This window comes from Peromyscus californicus, unplaced genomic scaffold (genome assembly GCF_007827085.1).
Source record: "Peromyscus californicus insignis strain IS unplaced genomic scaffold, ASM782708v3 Scaffold_5__1_contigs__length_169319896, whole genome shotgun sequence".
Lineage (NCBI taxonomy): Eukaryota > Metazoa > Chordata > Mammalia > Rodentia > Cricetidae > Peromyscus > Peromyscus californicus.
The window spans coordinates 151,345,993-151,364,882 of record NW_026294573.1 but is presented as its reverse complement, the minus strand read 5'-3'; the positions used below and the strand labels follow the sequence as shown (position 1 = coordinate 151,364,882).

Sequence of the window (18,890 nt, the reverse complement as noted above, 5' to 3'; positions counted from 1 at the left end):
CACAATGCAAGATTTGAATATCATTCAAGGCCCATTTATGTTGCATTCACTTTTCATAATTCAGAAGGAAGTGGCCAGATGCAGTTTGAGTTGTTCAGGATTTTGCCTTGTAAAAGAGGCACGATCACACCATGGTTCTGTGAGATCTAGTCACTTTGTGAGTCTTAATAGACAACTTGTGATTAGGCAAAGAGATGGCTGATTTCATGCTCACACATGTGCTGTCAGTTATTAGAGGATGGTGTCAATCAAAATAGTGAGTAAGCGGTTTCCCTTTCAGTGTGAGGAAAGGAATTCATAAAATTATTATCAATCAGATCACATGAACTTACTAAGACATGAAATGATACTTCATTAACACAGTAGGATTGCTATTATCAAATATAATATTTTTATCTTTGTATATTTCCTTTGCCAGTTAGAAGGCTGATAAAATGCTTTTAAATATATTTTAAATGCTTTTATTTAAATGATTAATTATCCTTCAGAAAGCTTCAAATTTCCTGCACAAATTAACCCCAAATAAATAAAAATTCATGGCAGAGCCTTTTGAACATTTCAGTACATTTTTCATCATTCCCAGATAGTGACAAATTTACCAGCCCACTTGCGCAAATTTCCTGATTCATCATCCTAATGGAGCCCTTGTGGAGGTGGGTGGAAGTCTTAAGCAAATCTGCCATTTTTCTAAAGAAAGAGATGATTGTAGGCTGCTTGGATTGTTGCGTTGTAGCAAAAGGATATTGTGGTGGTGGGGGAGAACAGCATTGTCAATATGATGATACAATTATGATGAAGAGGATGAGACATAACCAGATTTGTAAAATTTAACCTTTGTGATGATTTTTTCTGATTATGAAAGAAGATCATACTTGCTCAGTAGATTTGGAAAAGAAAAGAAGTTGTCCATAAACCCATCACTTAGTGATAATAACCAAGTACAATGAGTCTCTGAAGCCAGACACATAGGATTTAAGTTGACTTCACTTCTTACTATTATTTTATTTATTATAGACTTACTATTTTTAGAAATTCTATTTATGTAATTGTGTGAGTGTATGCCATGTTAGGGGTGCTCACAAGGCCAGGAGAAGATTATGAGCTGAATGATGCTGGGTGCTAGAACTGAACTCAGGTCCTTTGGAAGTGCAGTGCGTGCACTTAACCACCGAGTAATCGCTCCAGCTCCCTTGCTATTATTTTTAAAAGTAGATTATTTGTCCTTTTAGAGTTTCAGTTTCCTAATCTGCAAAATGAGCATGACAACAGAATTTACACTGTAGCTGTTGTCCACAGGTGGCATGGGCAGGTGGCACATGGTCTGTAGCTGTTGTCCACAGGTGGCATGGGCAGGTGGCACATTGTCTGTAGCTGTTGTCCACAGGTGGCATGGGCAGGTGGTACATAGTCTGTAGCTGTTGTCCACAGGTGGCATGGGCAGGTGGTACATGGTCTGTAGCTGTGTCTACAGGTGGCATGGGCAGGTGGTACATGGTCTGTAGCTGTGTCCACAGGTGGCATGGGCAGGTGGTACATGGTCTGTAGCTGTTGTCCACAGGTGGCATGGGCAGGTGGTACACAGTCTGTAGCTGTTGTCCACAGGTGGCATGGGCAGGTGGCACATGGTCTGTAGCTGTTGTCCACAGGTGGCATGGGCAGGTGGCACATAGTTCACTATTTATGGTTGTTTCCTTCTTGTCTTTGTCATAAGTGTGTTTTTATGGAGACCAGGTGGACTTAGACTTGCTATGTATTTGAAGATGACCCTGAACTTTTATCCTTAAGTATCCACCTCTGTGGTACTCTGATTACAAGTGTGCACTACCACACCTCATTTTCTGTATAGTTCTGGGTATTGAATCCAAGATTTTACGCATGCTAGGCAGTACTCTGCCTATTGAGGTACATCCCCACACCTGAACATTGGTTATTATTTGTAATTAAGAAAATAATGTGTATGTATGTGTGTGTGTGTGTGTGTGTGTGTGTGTGTGTGTATAAATTGACTTAACATCACACTGTAAGTGCTGTCTTATATAAATTCAGCTGGTCAGCCTTATTTTGGTTTGCTCACAATCTAATTATTTACAGCTATGTAGCATACAGAAAAACTCTATTATTTACAGCTACGTAGCATACAGAAAAACTCTATTATTTACAGCTACGTAGCATACAGAAAAACTCTAGCAGGCAACGATAGATCTAAAATTTTGATCTTGCCAGCATGACCTGTCTGATAGGGAAATGTCACATCTCTCCCTGGTGTATTAATGAAACTTAAGAGAAACTTAGAGGAAAGCCAAAGACAGTGTGCCAGGGTATTGTAAGAGCAGGCTCCAGAGTTTGCCAGCCTATATTTGAATTTGGTCCTGCAATTTTCAATGTTCATAACCTCCTTGAACCTCTGCTAGGCAATAGGGTAAAAATCATACCTATTTCAAGTCTATGGTTATTACATGGTTTGTTATCTAATTGTAGCCCATAGTAACCACTAAATGAATGTTGGTTTTATTGTGTGTGTGTGTGTGTGTTTTTAATTTATTTTTATTTTATGTTCATTGATGTTTCGCCTGTATGTATGTCTGTGTGAGGGTGTCAGAAGCCATGGAATTGGAGTTATAGACAGTGTGAGCTGCCATGTGGGTGCTGGGAATTGAACCCAGTCCTCTGGAAGAGAGGCCAAGCCATTTCTCTAGCCCTTTACTGTGTGTTTTGCTCCACACTTAAAGTTTGTTTTTATAATTAAAATGTGTGAGAGTAGCAGTGCTTTTCACAAGTAATTGATTTTTAAACTGTGAAATATAAAACTAAGCAAAAGAATTATGTTTTAAGTTAATTTGAGTTATTTACCCTTCACTTTAAATATAGTGGGAATAAGAATTTTAAAATAATTGTCTTCAGTAATTCAAAGACAGAATGTGGTTTTCATCTACATTTTTCTGTCTTTTTTTTTTTTTTGTTAATGGGCTGGCTTTGAACTTGTGATCCTCCTACCTCAGCCTCCTGAATGGCCATGATTACAGATGTGTGCTACTCACCTGGCTCCCCCCCCCCCCCAAAAAAAAACCAACAAAAAAACCAGGGTTTCTCTGTGTAACCCTGGCTGTCCTGGAACTTACTCTGTAGATCAGGCTGGCTGTGAACTCAGAGATCTGCCTGCCTGCCTTTATGTTCCAAGTGCTGGGATTAAAGGTATGTGCCACCTCTGCCTGGCTAGCTATAATACTTTTTATACTTGAATGTAAACATAACATCTGCAAATAATAACGCCACCATTTACACTAGAGTGCTGTGTGCTGTGTGCTACTTCCTTTTTCTAAGTACTACTGTGTTTATTTTACTGACAACAACTAGTGAAATCCTTACAATGTCCCATGATGATGCTTTTGTTGGTCTCATTTTATGAATGAAGAAACGGAGAGAAAAGGAAGTTTAAGAACTTGCATATGACTATGGAGAAATTTCTTTCCTGTGTTGTCTAAGCCCTGGAGCCCTCATTATAGTACTTAGTAATTATATTCACTTAATATGTTTAATTATTCAGAAAAAGTGCTTAAATTCAATAATGATGGACAGTTAGAAGATTTCATCTCTTTTGTAAATATACAGGTGTACAAGTCTCAACTCATTTTTTTTCTTTTAGTTTTTCAGTTATGGAACAAAACCACTGTATCAAAGCATTGATGCTCCACAGTCTAAATTCTTCCTGCCCCTCTTAAAGCCTATGCTACCTCCTAATACTTTTCAAGGAAAAGTGGCTTTCATCACTGGAGGAGGTACTGGCCTTGGCAAGGCAATGACGACTTTCCTGTCCAGCCTGGGTGCCCAGTGTGTGATAGCCAGCAGGTAAGTGTCACTTGAGAGTCTGTGAAGAAACTAACTGTGCCACAGTATTAAAAACAGAGTGTCCCAGGGCCGTTTGATTGCATCTTATAGAAAACATTCTGTAGATTGATTAAATAAATGACCTTGGAAAAATTAAGTTGTAATTTGAGTTGTAAAAATAGTAAGGAATTTCATGAAACTGGTGGTATTTGCAGTTTTCATTGTCTGAATGTGAAGGTGGAGTTCTAAAGGACTACACGGAGGTAGTTTTGATTTCTGTTGGGCTCCTTATCCTTCTTACTAATTCAATTGATAATGAATGCCATGACAGAATAATGGATTCAACCCTTAGGGTTGCTTTAAGGTGGACAAGAATTTCAACATACATATTGTAATGGATGTAAAACCACACAGGCAGAAGTTCTTAGGTGGATATATCATCTTGTTATGGAATATTTGGTTAACTAGGCAAAGATGGGTTTGTTTAAATGTTTGTTTAAGTTGCAGAATATTACTTTAACTATGTGAAGGTGTGTTACACTTGTTTATAGTGCCTTGTGAATGATGTAAAGATGTGTTACATTTGTTTATACCACATTTGTTAAATTATGAAAAGATGTGTTGCTGTTTCAACCTGCCTGCCTAAGGCACCTGATTGGTCTAATAAAGAGCTGAATGGCCAGTAGCTAGGCAGAGAAAGGATAGGTGGGGCTTGTGGGCAGAGAGAATAAGTAGGAGGAGAAATCTAGGCTCCAGAGAAAAAGAAGGAGAGAATGAGGGAGAAAGAGAGGGACACACCTGGGCCCAGAAGCCAGGCAGCTGCCAGCCAGCTAGCCATAGAGAAAGCAGGAAAGAAAGAAAGGAAGAAAGAAATAAAGAAAGAAAGGAAGGGAGAAAGAGAGAAAGAAATGAAGGAAGGAAGAAAGAAAGGAAGAAAGGTTAAAAGCCCCTGAGGCAAAATGTAGATGAAGAGAAATAGTTAAGTTATAAGAGCTAGCAAGAAACTAGCCTAAGCTAAAGCTGAGCATTCATAACTAATAATAAAGTCTTCATGTCATGATTTGGGAGCTTGTTGGTGGCCCCAAAGAAAAAGCCTTGTACATTCGGTATTCCAACATGGGAACCAAATTTCCACATAGAGTCTGAGATACCTGGGAGGGGGGGGAAGCCGGCACATTGAGTAGAAACAGCATGCTGGGTAGGTACACTGTTGCAGTAGGCACAGGCATCCCAGAGCTGGGGTGAATTGAATGCAGTTCCCAGTTGAACACAGCTCTTGGCCAGGCTCATGGGGTGTAAACCTCCTCTCTCGTGGACAGAGGAGAGGGCAGGGCTACTCCCTCCCACTTAGCAGTTTAAAGTTTGGCTCAGATGTCAGAAAATGTTGCAAGTGAGCAGCTGTAGGCACTTTGTAAAGCCAGTCCAGATGGAAAAAACCCTCTAAACAGGTTCCAGTGTGTTAAAAAATGTACATAGGCTAAAGAAAGAAAAGAAAAAAGGTATAGACAGTCATAGAAAAAAATAGTTTTAAAATAATAAAGTCTTTAAAGAAAAAGTAAAGTAATATAAAAAAAGAATAAGCCACATAGAGATGGGAAATACACAGGGAGTCTGGATCCTATATGTTGATGTATTGACTTTGAATGTTTTGAATGTTAATGAGTGAACAACAGCTGCTGAGAGATGTAGGATTGTAACAGGGACTGCTGAATTTAACCAGCCTCGATACTTTAGGAATGCCTTAACTTTAAAATGGAAGTCAGAAAATATATTGCATTGGGGAAGTCGTTATGCTTTTATTTCCCCAGGAAACAAAAGGCTGTGGATTCCTTCAAGGTTCATAGAGATCAGGTTCGATCAGGGGAGAACCCCTGAAAATCCTGGCTACAAACATAAAGAATTAAAACTAGGAAAAAACTACAAGATAGGTGATGTATATTTTACCTGCTAAAACATAAAACAAAAAGTCTTCTTTGGCTGGCACTGTGTGTAAATGCACAGTCCATACTTATATTACTATAGATATGTATGTTACATTTGAAAGTTTGTGTGTTTTCAGAGTAAGGGGACCAGATACCAATGAAAATGGGTGGCCCAGGTGATCCAGCCTCTCAGAGTGCCTCTGTTACAGTTTCCTCAGAGTTCTGCATTCTGCATCCAGAATAGCTTCAAGGATGCTGGCTGAGACTATTCTAGACAGGACTGCAGATAAGCCTTGCACTTTCCCATTGTACAGAGATTGGACAACAAATGTTATGTCTAATTTTCCCAGGATTTCACCATTATCTCAATTTTCTCAGGTTCCCTAAAGATGCTTTTGCCCACAAACAACAGGAAGTAGTCTAAAGAACACAATGCCCCAAGAAGTAGGGTGGGTGATTTTTGGTTATTTGATGTGTTATGGATGATTGTCATCATTTAAGAGGAATATAGGAATATAGGTCAAAAAGACAACTATTAGCCTCAAATATTTTACATTGGTATGGATTTTGATATATTGATACAAATTTAAAGTTATTTTTGTTATACTGTATGTATGTTTCTACTCTTGTTTGGGTTATTGTGCTTATAGAGCTCATTTAAAAATAAAATGTATAATTAAGAAATGCAGGTTAGTAGTTAGTTATATGTAATAATCAAACTTGTAGTCATATTAGGTATGTTTCCAAGGTTAATCAGCTATATTTAGATAGATAGATGGTCTTCAAACACTTCAAAGACCTACAGAATATGGCATTTAAGATGTTTAATAACCTAAGTCTTTTCATGACAGTGAGACACATCTGCTCCTGGCAGCATCAATCTACTTCATGAAAGGATGATGGGAATTAAAGAACCTCCATATGGAATTTGCTTTCATTCTGGCAAAGTTAGCCATCTGAGCAAGAAACTGCTCTTGCCTTGACTGCTGACAGTATGCTGTAAAAACTGGATAAGCAAGATGCAAAGGAAAAAGACTGCTGAATTTTGCCAAGATAAGGCAGGACAGTCCTTCAAAATTCTTGCTTCATAGAAAAGTCTGCCAGACATTCTGCAGGACACACAGGAAAGTGACTGCTGAACTTTGCTAAGACTAGTCAGGATAGTCCTTCAAAATTCCTGCTTCATAGAAGAGTCTGCCAGATATTCTAGACCTGTAGGCTGAAGATGGATGCCCCAACGTTGCAGAGGAACCTGGGGTGACTGTCCAGGCAGCCAGATGTCTCTGTCATTTTGGAAGTGGTTTGCACTGCACTTTCTGTCTACTCAAGTAATATTATATCCTTCTGGGGTCTTTGATGGAGTTGAAGACTAGATAGTTATAGTTTTCCTTAGTTATGATAGAAGGTAAATTTGGATTCACCAAGATAGGATAAATAATTAAAAGTATTTTCTCTGAATTTGCCAAATACAAATGAACTGGTTATTATAAATGTAATTGTTACTTGATAACTGTTCTTACTGTATATGATTTTACTATGTTAAAGTTAAAACCCTTTTTTATTTAGACAAAAAAGGGAAATGTTGTGGGATATTTGTTTAACTGGGCAAAGATGTGTTATATTTGTTTAAGTTGTGGAATATTACTTTAAGTATGCAAAGGTGTGTTACATTTGTTCATGCTGCCTTTGTTAATGATGTAAAGATGTGTTACATTTGTTTAATTATGTAAAGATGTGTTGCTGTTTCATCTTTCCTTCCTAAGGCACCTGATTAGTCTAATAAAGAGTCAGTGGATAGGCAGAGAAAGGATAGGCAGGGTTGGCAGGCAGGGTTGGCAGGCAGGGAGAATAAGTAGGAGGAGAAATCTAGGCTCTAGAGAGGAGAAGGAGAAGAGAATGAGGGAGAAAGAGAGGGACATGCTCTGGGTCAGAAGCCAGTCAGCCAGCCAGCCATGGAGACAGCAGGAAAGTAAGACATACAGAGAGAAGGAAAGGTAAAAAGCACTGAGACAAAATGTAGATGAAGAGAAACAGGTTATATAAGAGCTAGCAAGAAACAAGCCTAAGCTAAGGCTGAGCATTCATAAATAATAAGTCTCCATGTCATGACTTGGGAGCTGGTTGGTGGCCCCAAAGGAAAAGCATGGTACGCCATCTTACTGTGAAATCTGGATCTTCAGAGTCTTGTTAAAAACTTTGCTCAAGCTGTCGCCTCAGTGACAGTCAGTATGTCATTACAAATGCAAGTTGGCTGGAACATTTTTTATGTTCTCAGTGCAATGTTTTAAAGAGTTTTAAAATGCTATTTTTACTTTGATGCTATACAGTTCACATTCATGGTTGGTTTTTTTTTTGTGTGTGTTTCTTTCAAGGATGTAAGATTGAACTCAGGGTGATTCAAACTCATAAATTTAATCTGAAACCCCTGGGGATTATAACAGCAATATATTTCTTTGGTTGAAGAATGAACACACTGATTCTAATTGAGGAAACAATTCAAATTTAAATTAAGTGAATCAGGTGTGGCTGAACATACTTTAATCCTAGCACATGGGAGGTAGAGGCAGGAGGATGAGGAATTCAAGGCCACTGTCTAATGCCTAGAGAGTTGAAGACCAATATTAACTACTTGAGTTTCTGTTTCCAAAACAAAACAAAGCAAAACCCTTCAAATAATTTGATATATAGATAATGCTAAAGCTACTCATATAAAAGTGATTAAATCTGTAAATTAGTTTCAGATATATGAAAATTATTTCAATTTAACTTAAAAAATGAAATCAACTTGGTTTTCCTGTAAGTATAAATTTCATACTTCAACAGAAATGCTTTTCTTTAAATTGTCAGTTTTCTGTGTTCTTTAGCTTAGGAAATTAAAAAGAAAAATATAATATGAGAACATTTTAGAACTCATGAGAAGCTACCTGTGTTTATTTCTAGGAATATTGATGTTTTGAAAGCTACTGCGGAGGAGATTTCTTCTAAAACTGGAAATAAGGTATATTGAAAAGCAGCTCTTTAAATCTGCTGTGGGGATTATAATGTTTATATAGTTTATTTGTAGTTTGGGGTTAGGAAGCCTGGAAATGCCTGAGTTCTTTCTTCTCTTTATCGTTTTTTGCAGGTTCATGCAATTCGGTGTGATGTACGGGATCCTGATATGGTGCATAACACCGTGCTAGAGCTGATCAAGGTTGCAGGGCATCCTGATGTAAGTGTAACGGGGCTAAAGCCTTCCAAAGCCCCTGAGGACAACCCCTAGACACACAGAGGGAAGGAGCTGCTGGTGTGATCGAGAGCCAGGGTGGAAAAATGCCGGCTCCGCTTAAAGCAGAGAAAAGATTGGGTGGACTGCACTCCCATTACCCCACAGGAATACTTTAAAAACATATTCATAATTGTAGAACAAACTTGATTTCACCTTGTTTGATGAGATTATGCAATAACGAGCATGCAGTAGCTAGTTTAAGTGATTGACTGGGTTGCTTTTCCTAATGACTATCAGCATTTCTCAATGGAGGAGAACGGCACAAACCAGGGAAATCATCAGAAATTCCACATTTCTGCTTTCTAGCCCTGAGAGGTAGTGAGTACTTTGCTGTTGCTTGGCTCATTTATTAGAGAAAAGCTGCTTCTTCCGTAGTCTCAAAGAGAACACTTTTCTCCGATAAATGCTGTTTCAGACAGGCCTGTAATCCTGAAGCCGCTGCAGAGCCCAGCAGAGCCTTCACTGGGAGTGAGGCAACAGCCACCGGGGAAGACGGGCGTTTCTTAGAATTAAAGGGCAGCAGAACTTAAAAGGCTTCATTTTGGTGATTTGTGTATGTGGGTGGAGGTTGGGATAAGGATTCCCTCTCCATGTAGCCCAAGCTGGCCTGAACTCCCTGTGTACCCCTAGGCTTTTAATTTTTTCAATCTTTTTGTCTCAGCCTTCCTAATGCTGCCTTTGAGCCAACACAGCTGGCTCAAAGGTATCTTATGATCGTTGAAGTAAAGTGTAGTTACAGGGTACATACCCTTACCTACATTTGTTGTCTCTGAAGTCCATGCTAATTTAAAGACAGGACTTGGAATTCTGGGCTTGGGAAATTACAAGTGGTTTTTACAGATTTAAGAAACATGAAAATCAAGTGAATCTCATGGTATTGCTTTATAGCTCATTGGGATGTTCAGATCCCTTGTCTTATTTATTTTAGGTGGTGATAAACAACGCAGCAGGGAATTTCATTTCTCCCAGTGAAAGACTGTCTCCTAATGCTTGGAAGACCATAACTGACATTGTTCTCAATGGCACAGCCTATGTGACTCTGGAAGTTGGAAAGCAGCTAATTAAAGCACAGAAAGGTATGTTTATTCATTCCTCTTGTGTTTATCGAGCACTTTCTCAGCTGAGTCTGTGCTAAACCCTGGCGTAGCCCTGGCATACTTCAAGATGTAAGTGAGACCGTCTGCACTCGTGTATCTCACAGGCGTAAAGACCCATGTTTACCAGAGGTTGTGGTGTAAGTCATAGTAAACACAGGTTTCGAGGGCATTTGGAAACTCAGAGATGGGAAGACGGCTACTTCTTCCTGTGGCCAGTGATTAGATTCAGAAATAAGATGCAATTGAGATTCATTTTCAAAAATGTATGAGTAAAGAAAGAGGACCAGGAATCAGGAACATCCCTGGATAGAGGGCAGCTGGAAGGGAAGGGCAGATGTGTTTAGAGAGCAATAGAGAATTCGATGTGGATAGAGAAGGGGAGAGAGGAGGCAGGAAACAGTTGTGGGGAAGTGGCTTGGTATGTAACTGGGAAAGTCCCCAAAGGCAAAATAGGCAGTTAGCTGTCCATCAAATTTACCATGTGAAGAATAGTGATCTAATGTAAAATATCACTGACCACATTGTGGGGCTGGGAAGTTTGATGTTTTTCTTTTTGGCACATGGAGAGATGGTATGGGTGGTAAGGCAGGAGAAGTCTCAAAGCTGACAGCAACACAACTTACAAGAAGATGGTTTTTAGCTGGGTGAATAGTTTAGATGAAGGTGCCATCTTTGAGATTGCAAACACCAGAGAGATTGGGATTGGATGTTACTAGAACACAACTGTGAAACAACTTCTCTATTAAAATTTATGTCTATATAAATAGAATATGTGTAATGCCTATAGGTACACTTTAAACAAACATAAACACGGAGGGGGGGGGAGAATAGCTAGAGCTAGACAGGGTGCTTTGCTTACTAGATTCTCACCACGACTCTATATACCAGACCTTGGATGATGTGCTCTCTGAAGCAGAGATGTACAAGATTGTGCCCTGAATAATTTGGGGTCAGGACTTGAAGCTTGGTGCATTTTCTTGGAGTCGGTAGAACACATGAACAAGGCCCAGGACTCTCAGTGGCTGGCGTGGGGAGAGGAGGATGTTATATCTGACCTTTGTCCCCTCTCTGGTTCAGTTTCTTCTCCCCAGTGTGACTAATTCACACACTGGCTTGAGCAGGGATGATAAAGACATGGAAGAGTGAACAGGATTATAGAAAGGCACAGCTTTTTAAAAGATGCTAGCAGTTTCTATCCTTTCCCAGCACCCCAGCACAATCCTCATTACCCATTTCCACTGTAGCAAAGTGGCTGTGGTTGGGATCAGGACTTTTGTGACACTGTTATTTTATTTACTAATGTAATTTTTTCCTGACAGATGGAGAGGCTTGGGAAGGGAGATGGGGTTGTAGGCTGACTCTGTGTGCCTGCTCTTATTTTTTGATCCTTTGTCTGTCTCATTGGCTCCGTGTGTTTCTTTTCTCTCTGCTTTCTGACCCCGTCTCTCTGTCTTTCTTACTCTCAGCTCCTTACGTAATTCTTCACTTTGGGTTCTCTGTTTCTTTCTGTCTCCATGATTACTTTCTTCCTCTGCTTTATGAGCTCTTATTTCTTCCCTTGCTCATCTTTGGGATCCTTAGTTTTCTGACTGACTCACTTTTCCTTATTGTCTTTTATTTTAACACAGACTTCAGTCTATTTTTATTCATCACACTGGATTAAAATTCTATGGGCTTCATTATAAATGTATTAGGTAAGACTTTGGAAAGATGGAAGCCCGTTTCTATTCTCCCGAGTTTCCTGTCAGTTGAGGCTATGTCCTGATAGTTTGTGTTTTGGGCTGGAGAAGCTGGGTACTGTGGGTCTAACCTGGTCCCAGATTAGCAGTCGAGGCTCCCGAGTGCTCTTGATCTCTCAAACATACCACTTTGGGTAAGCCTGGATGTTGGTTCAGTAAAGCAATGCATGTAATCCCTCATCAAAACTATGGAGGCAATCCAACACCTAGGAAGTCAATCTAGGCACGTCAAGGGTAGTCGTCTAATGAAGATGAAGGCACCCAGTTCGAGTGCACTGTTGCTTCCTAAGGTCAGGGGAGGGCACGGCAGATGGCTGAAGGTCAAGGGCAGTGGCTGAAGGTCAAGGGCAGCCTAGCCAGAGTTAGAGGCACAGCTGGTGGTGATGCAAAGCTATGAGTAAAAAGAAAAATGCACCTGGCATTGCTTGTCCCTGTCCTGTACCGGGACCACTAAATCTCCGCACTCTTTGTCCCACAAGGAGATTTTGGAGGCAAATCTGTTTTCAGAGATCTAGAAGGAGGAGTTTGAGATGTAGGAGTTGTGAGAATGGCTAACCTAACCGTGCTTACTCACATATCCTCAAAGGGACCCCCAGCACCGTCCTCCACCCCAGCTCTCTGGGCTGAGCTGTACGTTGTTTCTCTTCTTAAGTATGTTGACAGAAAGAAGCCTGGTGTAGAGAAGACCTTATGGAAGTGCGCTGCAGAATACTTTCTTGTGGTCCCTCAAGTTTAACCTCCTCCTCCCTTCTTTCCTTCCGTTGTTTTCAGACATGTAGCCCAGGCTGCCCCTCAGCTCTCGCTCAGCCTTGAAAGTGTGGGGATTACAGGTGTGTACCACCGCACCCCACTTATAAATACAGGCTAGTTAAAATGTTTTGTAAAACATATAAGTATATTTTATTCTTTTATAATATTAAACTTACAGTTTTTTTCAAATCTAGTGTTATATCTCTATAAGAAGTAGAAAATCTGTTTTGTCACAACCTAGAGTACTCTTCAAACTTTTAATTCATTCAACTTACTGAGACTCTACTATGTCCCAGATGCAGTTGCTACTTATGTATATAGTGCCACTTTTCACTCTAACTTTATGCAGTCAATTAAGAAATAAAGAAACGAGAAAACATGCTTTCTTACCTACACACTTACCATTTCTGATATGTAATTCTTTAGACTATCTGGATTTCTGTCTAGTATTAATTTTATTTAACCTCAAGGCTGTCTTTAAATTCATTCTGATTCAGATTGGGGGCTATGAATTCTGTCTGCATTGGTGTGTCAGAAGACAGCACCTTCAGTTGAAGGACATTTTTTGTTGCTTAAGGAATTTAAAATTGACAAGATTTTTGATTCAGAATGTTAAAGGTGTCCCTGTCTTCTGTGTGGTCCCTGATGAGGGTTGGTGCGGACAGTGACCTGTGTGACCCTACTTACCCTCTCCTAGTGGTTTATTGTTTCCTTTATAGTTCCTGCCTTCTGTTTATCCCTCTTGGCATTTGTTTACCGCCTAGGAAATGAACTTTATAGTTTTTATCAAATTTGATTGTTTTCAGTCTATAGTTCTTCCCCTTAGAACTCCAATTACACGTATATCATGCTAGAATGTCCCATAGCCACTTGGCAGTCTGGTCTTTTGTTTGTTTTTAACTATTTCCCCTGTGACCTTTGTATTGGATAGTTTTTACTGTCTTGTCTTCATTGACGATCTTCTACAGCTAAGCTCATTAATTTAATTTTAAAATTTCAGATATTACATTTTTTTTGCCATAAATGTTGCTTGTTTCTATCTTTATATTTTCAATTATTTTTAGAATTTCATGTATTTACTTGTGTTTGAGTATGCACATATTTGTGCGTGTGTGGACGTATTCTTCAGTGAGTACAGGAGGTCAGAGGACAACTTTCAGAATGGGCTTATCTCTCTCTTTCCACCGTGTGGGTTCCAGGGTTGAACTCTAGTCATCAGACTTGGCAACAGACTCCTCTCCCCAGAGGCCCATAGTTAGCCTTCTTTGAACTCCTTTAACATGTTTTCTTTCAAATCTTATATCAAGTTTATAATACTTTTATAAAGGTCCTTATATGCTAACTGTATCTTCTGGTCCTTTTTGTACTCTTTCTATTAATTGCTTTTCCTCACGTTTCTAACTCTGTATAAGTTTTGAGTTTTCCTTTGAAGTGTGTTGAGCCTTACTTTAGGAAGCAGTTACTCTGAGTACATGATCATTTTACAACTCATCTTTAAGGTTTATTTGGGTGGGTATAGTAGCTTTTCCTTTGGGGCTAACTTAGCCCTTAGGTATGATTTTTCTGAACTGGCAACAGAAAATCTCGAATGTTCATTAAGTTGCTGATCACCCCCTTGTCTCCCAGCCCTCTGTGAGGTCTACAGACACCGTTCAGCTCACAGCTGCACTGGCAGCTGCTCTTTGCCAGATTCCATGGATGCTTACCCTCAGGAGCATAATGGGGCATCAGTGCATGCTCAGGGAGACCCCATGAAAAGTAATTGAGCCCTGTTCCTGTTCTCAGAGTGCAGACTGGCCATCCCAAGACAGTGAGACTGGGGAGCAAGATGTCACACTTTTCCTAGATTTCAGTGATAAAGGGCTTATAACTCAAAACCAAGAAGAAGCCCTCTGGTTTTTGTGACTCCTTTTTGCACAGGGCCCCATTTTTGTCAATCATGTTTCTTTGATAGGAACTGATGTGGCTGCTTTCTTGATGACGTCCCCTTTCACTCCCCAGGAGCTGCATTTCTTGCTATCACTACCATCTATGCTGAGAGTGGATCAGGCTTCGTAATGCCAAGTTCTTCAGCCAAATCAGGCGTGGAAGCTATGAATAAGTGAGCATTACTGTGTTAACTATGTCGCTGAAAATAGATAAAGTTCTCTGGTCTCCGTTCAGAGAAAGGTAAAAAAAGACTGGTTTGGAGCAGACTATGTTTGATCACATGTTCCCATGCTACAGGACTGGTTTTACTGACCTGGACTTTGATTGATGCTCTCAAACTATCTTCATAGGTACCCTATAGTTTTATGAAGCTCACTGAATTTTATCTGTTGTAAAGTTACAGGGTCTTAAGGTCATTATTATGTTACAAAAAATTTTCATTTTATAAACCTCTCAGGAGAGAATGTTTTCCTGAGTTTTGTACTAAAATCAGTTGCACTTCTGAGCAATTAGGATGCTGTTTCTCACGGACAGTACAAACTCCATGACTGAATTGGCTTATCATTTTCACAGAGTCATGGTAATAGGGTGCAATTTTGCCATTAAATAAAACACTTTGAGGGGGGGCATGTTGAAACTGGGCTTCTTTACACAGTCCCCTGTCCTGGAACTCATTCTATAGACCAGGCTGGCCTCAAACTCACAATGACCTACCTGCCTCCTGAGTGCTGGGAGTAAAGGTGTGTGCCACCACTGCCTGGGTGGATAAAACATCTTAATACATTGCTCTTAGCTTCCTTTTGGCATCATTATGCTTCCTTGTCTGCTCTGGCCCTTCCCTCTTTCTCCCTTCTGTCTTACCTTCCTTATTTGCATTATTTGTATCTTGTAAGGTAACTTAAGTCTCTTTTGCAACTATGTTAAGTACATATATGTACAAATATACACACACAAGACACATGCCAGTGCTATCTATAAAATATGATCATGTTGAAAAATAAACTGTAGAGTGCGTTTCTAAACAAGCTGCTACACAAGGTTCCATGTTCTTTCTTAGGATGGTATTTTGGTTTAAGACATTCAAGATTTTGTCTGAGTCTTATTTCCTTTGAAGTTCAGTTTAACAATTATGGTAGATCCTAGTTAAACAAGGCTGTGTTAATGATTTAAAGCTGTGTAACCCATGTCTTGCTCAGTTGATAAACTTGTGATGCTACCTGCAGACATTGTTATAGGTTATAGGTTATAAGAAAAAGTAATGGTCTTTGTAAATGTAAGCTGGGGCTGCAGCCAGTGGTGGGGATGAGCCCAAAGCTCTCTTGTAAACCCAGCTGGCTTTGAAATAGAAATGCACCTACCTGTGTCTCTTGAGTGCTAGGATTAAAGGCATGTGTCACTATGCCTTTCATATCACATTTCTTGTTGTAAACTATAGATGTTAGGTGTAGTGACTAAGGACACTAAAATGTAACTGTTAAGTTGTGTAGTAGAGGAGGTAAAGATGCAGCCATGGCCTAGACTCCCAGAGTTTGACGGATGGGCAGCATGACCTCGAGAAAATGGTTTAGTCTTTCTGTGCCTCAGTTACCTGCCTATTTGTAACACATTTACCTGTTTGTGTGTGTTTCCTGGCAAGCAGTGAATGTGCAGTGAACCCTGGGTAGTCATGCATGAACACACAGTACAAGATTTTACAATGTTCTTTGTTTACTTTAATTTATAGGAGTCTTGCAGCTGAATGGGGGTAAACATGGAATGCAATTTAGTATTTTTATCTCCTTTGATTTTTAGATCTCTTGCAGCTGAATGGGGTAGATATGGAATGCGATTCAATATAATTCAGCCGGGGCCTATAAAAACCAAAGTGAGTTCTATTTGACATATTATAACACTGTGCATGATTAAAGAATCAAACAGTGGTGGGTGCATTCTGATTGCTGTGTGGACTTTCCAGGGATGCCTGGATCTGAAGCTCTTATAGGGAAAGAGCGAGTGAAACTGGAATGAATATATATATATATATATAATAAAACTCATGAAAAACTAACTGAAAACTGAAGCATGCAGTTCAAGTGGCATCTGCTACATACTGTTCCAGAAGAACTGTAGTCACAGAAGTGTCTTCTCTGCACTCCAGTGACTCCATGAAGTCATCTGCTCCATGTATTTATTTGCCTTTTTAAAAAAATTTAGATTTATTCAGTTTTGTTTTATGTGTGAGATTTTGTCTGCATGTACATCTGTGAACTATGTGTATGCTTGGTGCCACAGAAGTCAGAAGAGGGCAGTAAATTCCCTGGAACTGTAGGCAGGGATGGTTGGGAATCACCATGCAGGTGCCGAGAATTGAACCTGGTCCTCTGTAGGAGCAACACGTGCGCTTAACTGCTGAGCCATCTCTGCAGCCCCTGCATTGCATTTTTTGAATGCCCACTGTATACAACAGTATTGGGAAAGATGTGAGAGCATTTGTGGCAGAGTGCTTCCCAAGAAGGGACGCTTGTAGTGGGGAAGTGGGGGCATGGGTTGTACCCAAGTAATAGGTAGCTCATGTTAAAGAGAAGAAGGCAGCTGGAGCCCAGTACTTTCCTGGTGAGATATGCTGGAATGAGGGTCGCACTAGCTGGTGCTTTTAGTCTTTGCTGCTTTTTATCTGCCCTGGGAGGACTGCAGGCTCACTGGGCGCCTTCAGTCTGAGCTCTCTCACACAGACTCAGAGATCTAAGAGAGAAGGAACCATCATGTTTTCTGAGTCTGTGGACTTTGAGCTCTCCTTGCTGTGTTCCACACATCAGACACAAAGCAGAGGTTCACCATCGCAACTACCGACTCCTCTTTCAGACGGAGTTGGAGTTAAGAGCCCTTGTTTTAACTTTTCTATTTTTATTTTTGAGGAAAAGAGAAGAAAGTAAGTTCTCTTGAACATTTCATTGAATTACTTTTCTGAATTTACTAAATGAAATAGCAATCACACTGTCTCCACCATACAATGCAATCTCAGAGTTCTTTTGGGTGTATTGTTTGTTCATTTGATTTTTATAATGACTTGCTGAGATAGGAGAAATAAAAAAGTAAGATAACAGCATTCTTGATTTTTCTCTTAAAGGCTGTATTTAGGTAAAACGACCTGTTTTGGCTGGCAGTGATTGTGAAAGAATTTGGTGACATTCTTTTTACAACATCTGAGGTGTGAACAGCATGCAATAGTACAAGTTGTATTTTATATAAAATTGAGGAATTAAATACATCTATACACACACGAACACATACACACATACACACACACACACACACACACACACACACACACACACACACACACAGACACACACACAGACGCGCACACACACTAACTTAATTTTTCTTTTTTCATTGTTAAGGGTGCCTTTAGCCGATTGGACCCAACTGGAAGATTTGAGAAAGAAATGATTGAGAGAATTCCCTGTGGTCGGCTGGGGACTGCGGAGGAACTTGCAAATCTGGCCACTTTCCTTTGCAGCGATTACGCCTCTTGGATTAACGGGGCGGTAAGCACTGCTGTGTGTCTTCACTTTTTTGAAGGTGTGGGGAGCCCTATTTTGGAATCAGTCCTAATAACGCTAAATATAAATATGATTTAAAAATATTTAATTAGCTATAAATCATATAAAATATTTATACATTATTCATCTTAAACATTTATTCCTTGATAAATTAGTTTTATTAAGTTCAAGTTGTCTTGGTAGACACCGTTTAAAGATGATCTTTAAATTGGGTAGGATTTTGTTGGAAGGAGTGTTCTAACTAGAACAAATAAATTTAGATTATACCTCAGATTTATCCTTTGAAATTTGAGCTTTGATTGAAGCTACGAAGGAGACTGCGTTTATTTAGGGGATAAAGGTGGCTGATCGTTGAGAGACTTTCAAAAAGAGTGAAAAGGTTTGTGGTGTCTTTTCCAGGTCATCAGATTTGATGGTGGAGAGGAAGTATTTCTGTCAGGTGAATTCAACTCTCTAAAGAAGGTAATGCATTTGGTTCATACACTACTACAAGCCAGAGACTGGGCTTTAAATTGTGTGTAGACCCAATTAAACTGACATTGTTTCCCTCCGTCAGATCACCAAGGAGGAGTGGGACATGATGGAAGGACTCATCAGGAAGACAAAAGGCTCCTAAGACGGTTTCTCTTCATCTGGGACAAGAGGGACTAGAGACGACGCAGATGGACCGTGGTCTTCTGTTCGTTTTCAGGGTTAATAAATGTTTGCTCTGATGATGTCTGTATTTCCGGGGATCAAACCCAGGGTGTCTGGTGTGCTCGTGTGCGACCTCTGAGCTATACCTCAGCCCTAATAAATGGTTAGGTGGTCATCGAGTA

General features: G+C 39.8%; 1 protein-coding gene across 1 annotated transcript in view; it reads left to right on the top strand.

Annotated features, from left to right (window-relative positions):
- Nucleotides 1–18,890, top strand: part of Decr1 (2,4-dienoyl-CoA reductase 1) — a 31,227-nt gene extending 12,337 nt beyond the window's left edge. The window contains exons 2-10 of the mRNA XM_052718488.1: nucleotides 3,644–3,846; nucleotides 8,688–8,745; nucleotides 8,872–8,958; nucleotides 9,944–10,091; nucleotides 14,603–14,702; nucleotides 16,322–16,394; nucleotides 17,911–18,057; nucleotides 18,472–18,534; nucleotides 18,629–18,890. Coding sequence (XP_052574448.1) covers nucleotides 3,644–3,846; nucleotides 8,688–8,745; nucleotides 8,872–8,958; nucleotides 9,944–10,091; nucleotides 14,603–14,702; nucleotides 16,322–16,394; nucleotides 17,911–18,057; nucleotides 18,472–18,534; nucleotides 18,629–18,688 — 939 coding nt within the window. The 3' untranslated portion in view covers nucleotides 18,689–18,890. The remainder of the gene's footprint in view (nucleotides 1–3,643; nucleotides 3,847–8,687; nucleotides 8,746–8,871; nucleotides 8,959–9,943; nucleotides 10,092–14,602; nucleotides 14,703–16,321; nucleotides 16,395–17,910; nucleotides 18,058–18,471; nucleotides 18,535–18,628) is intronic.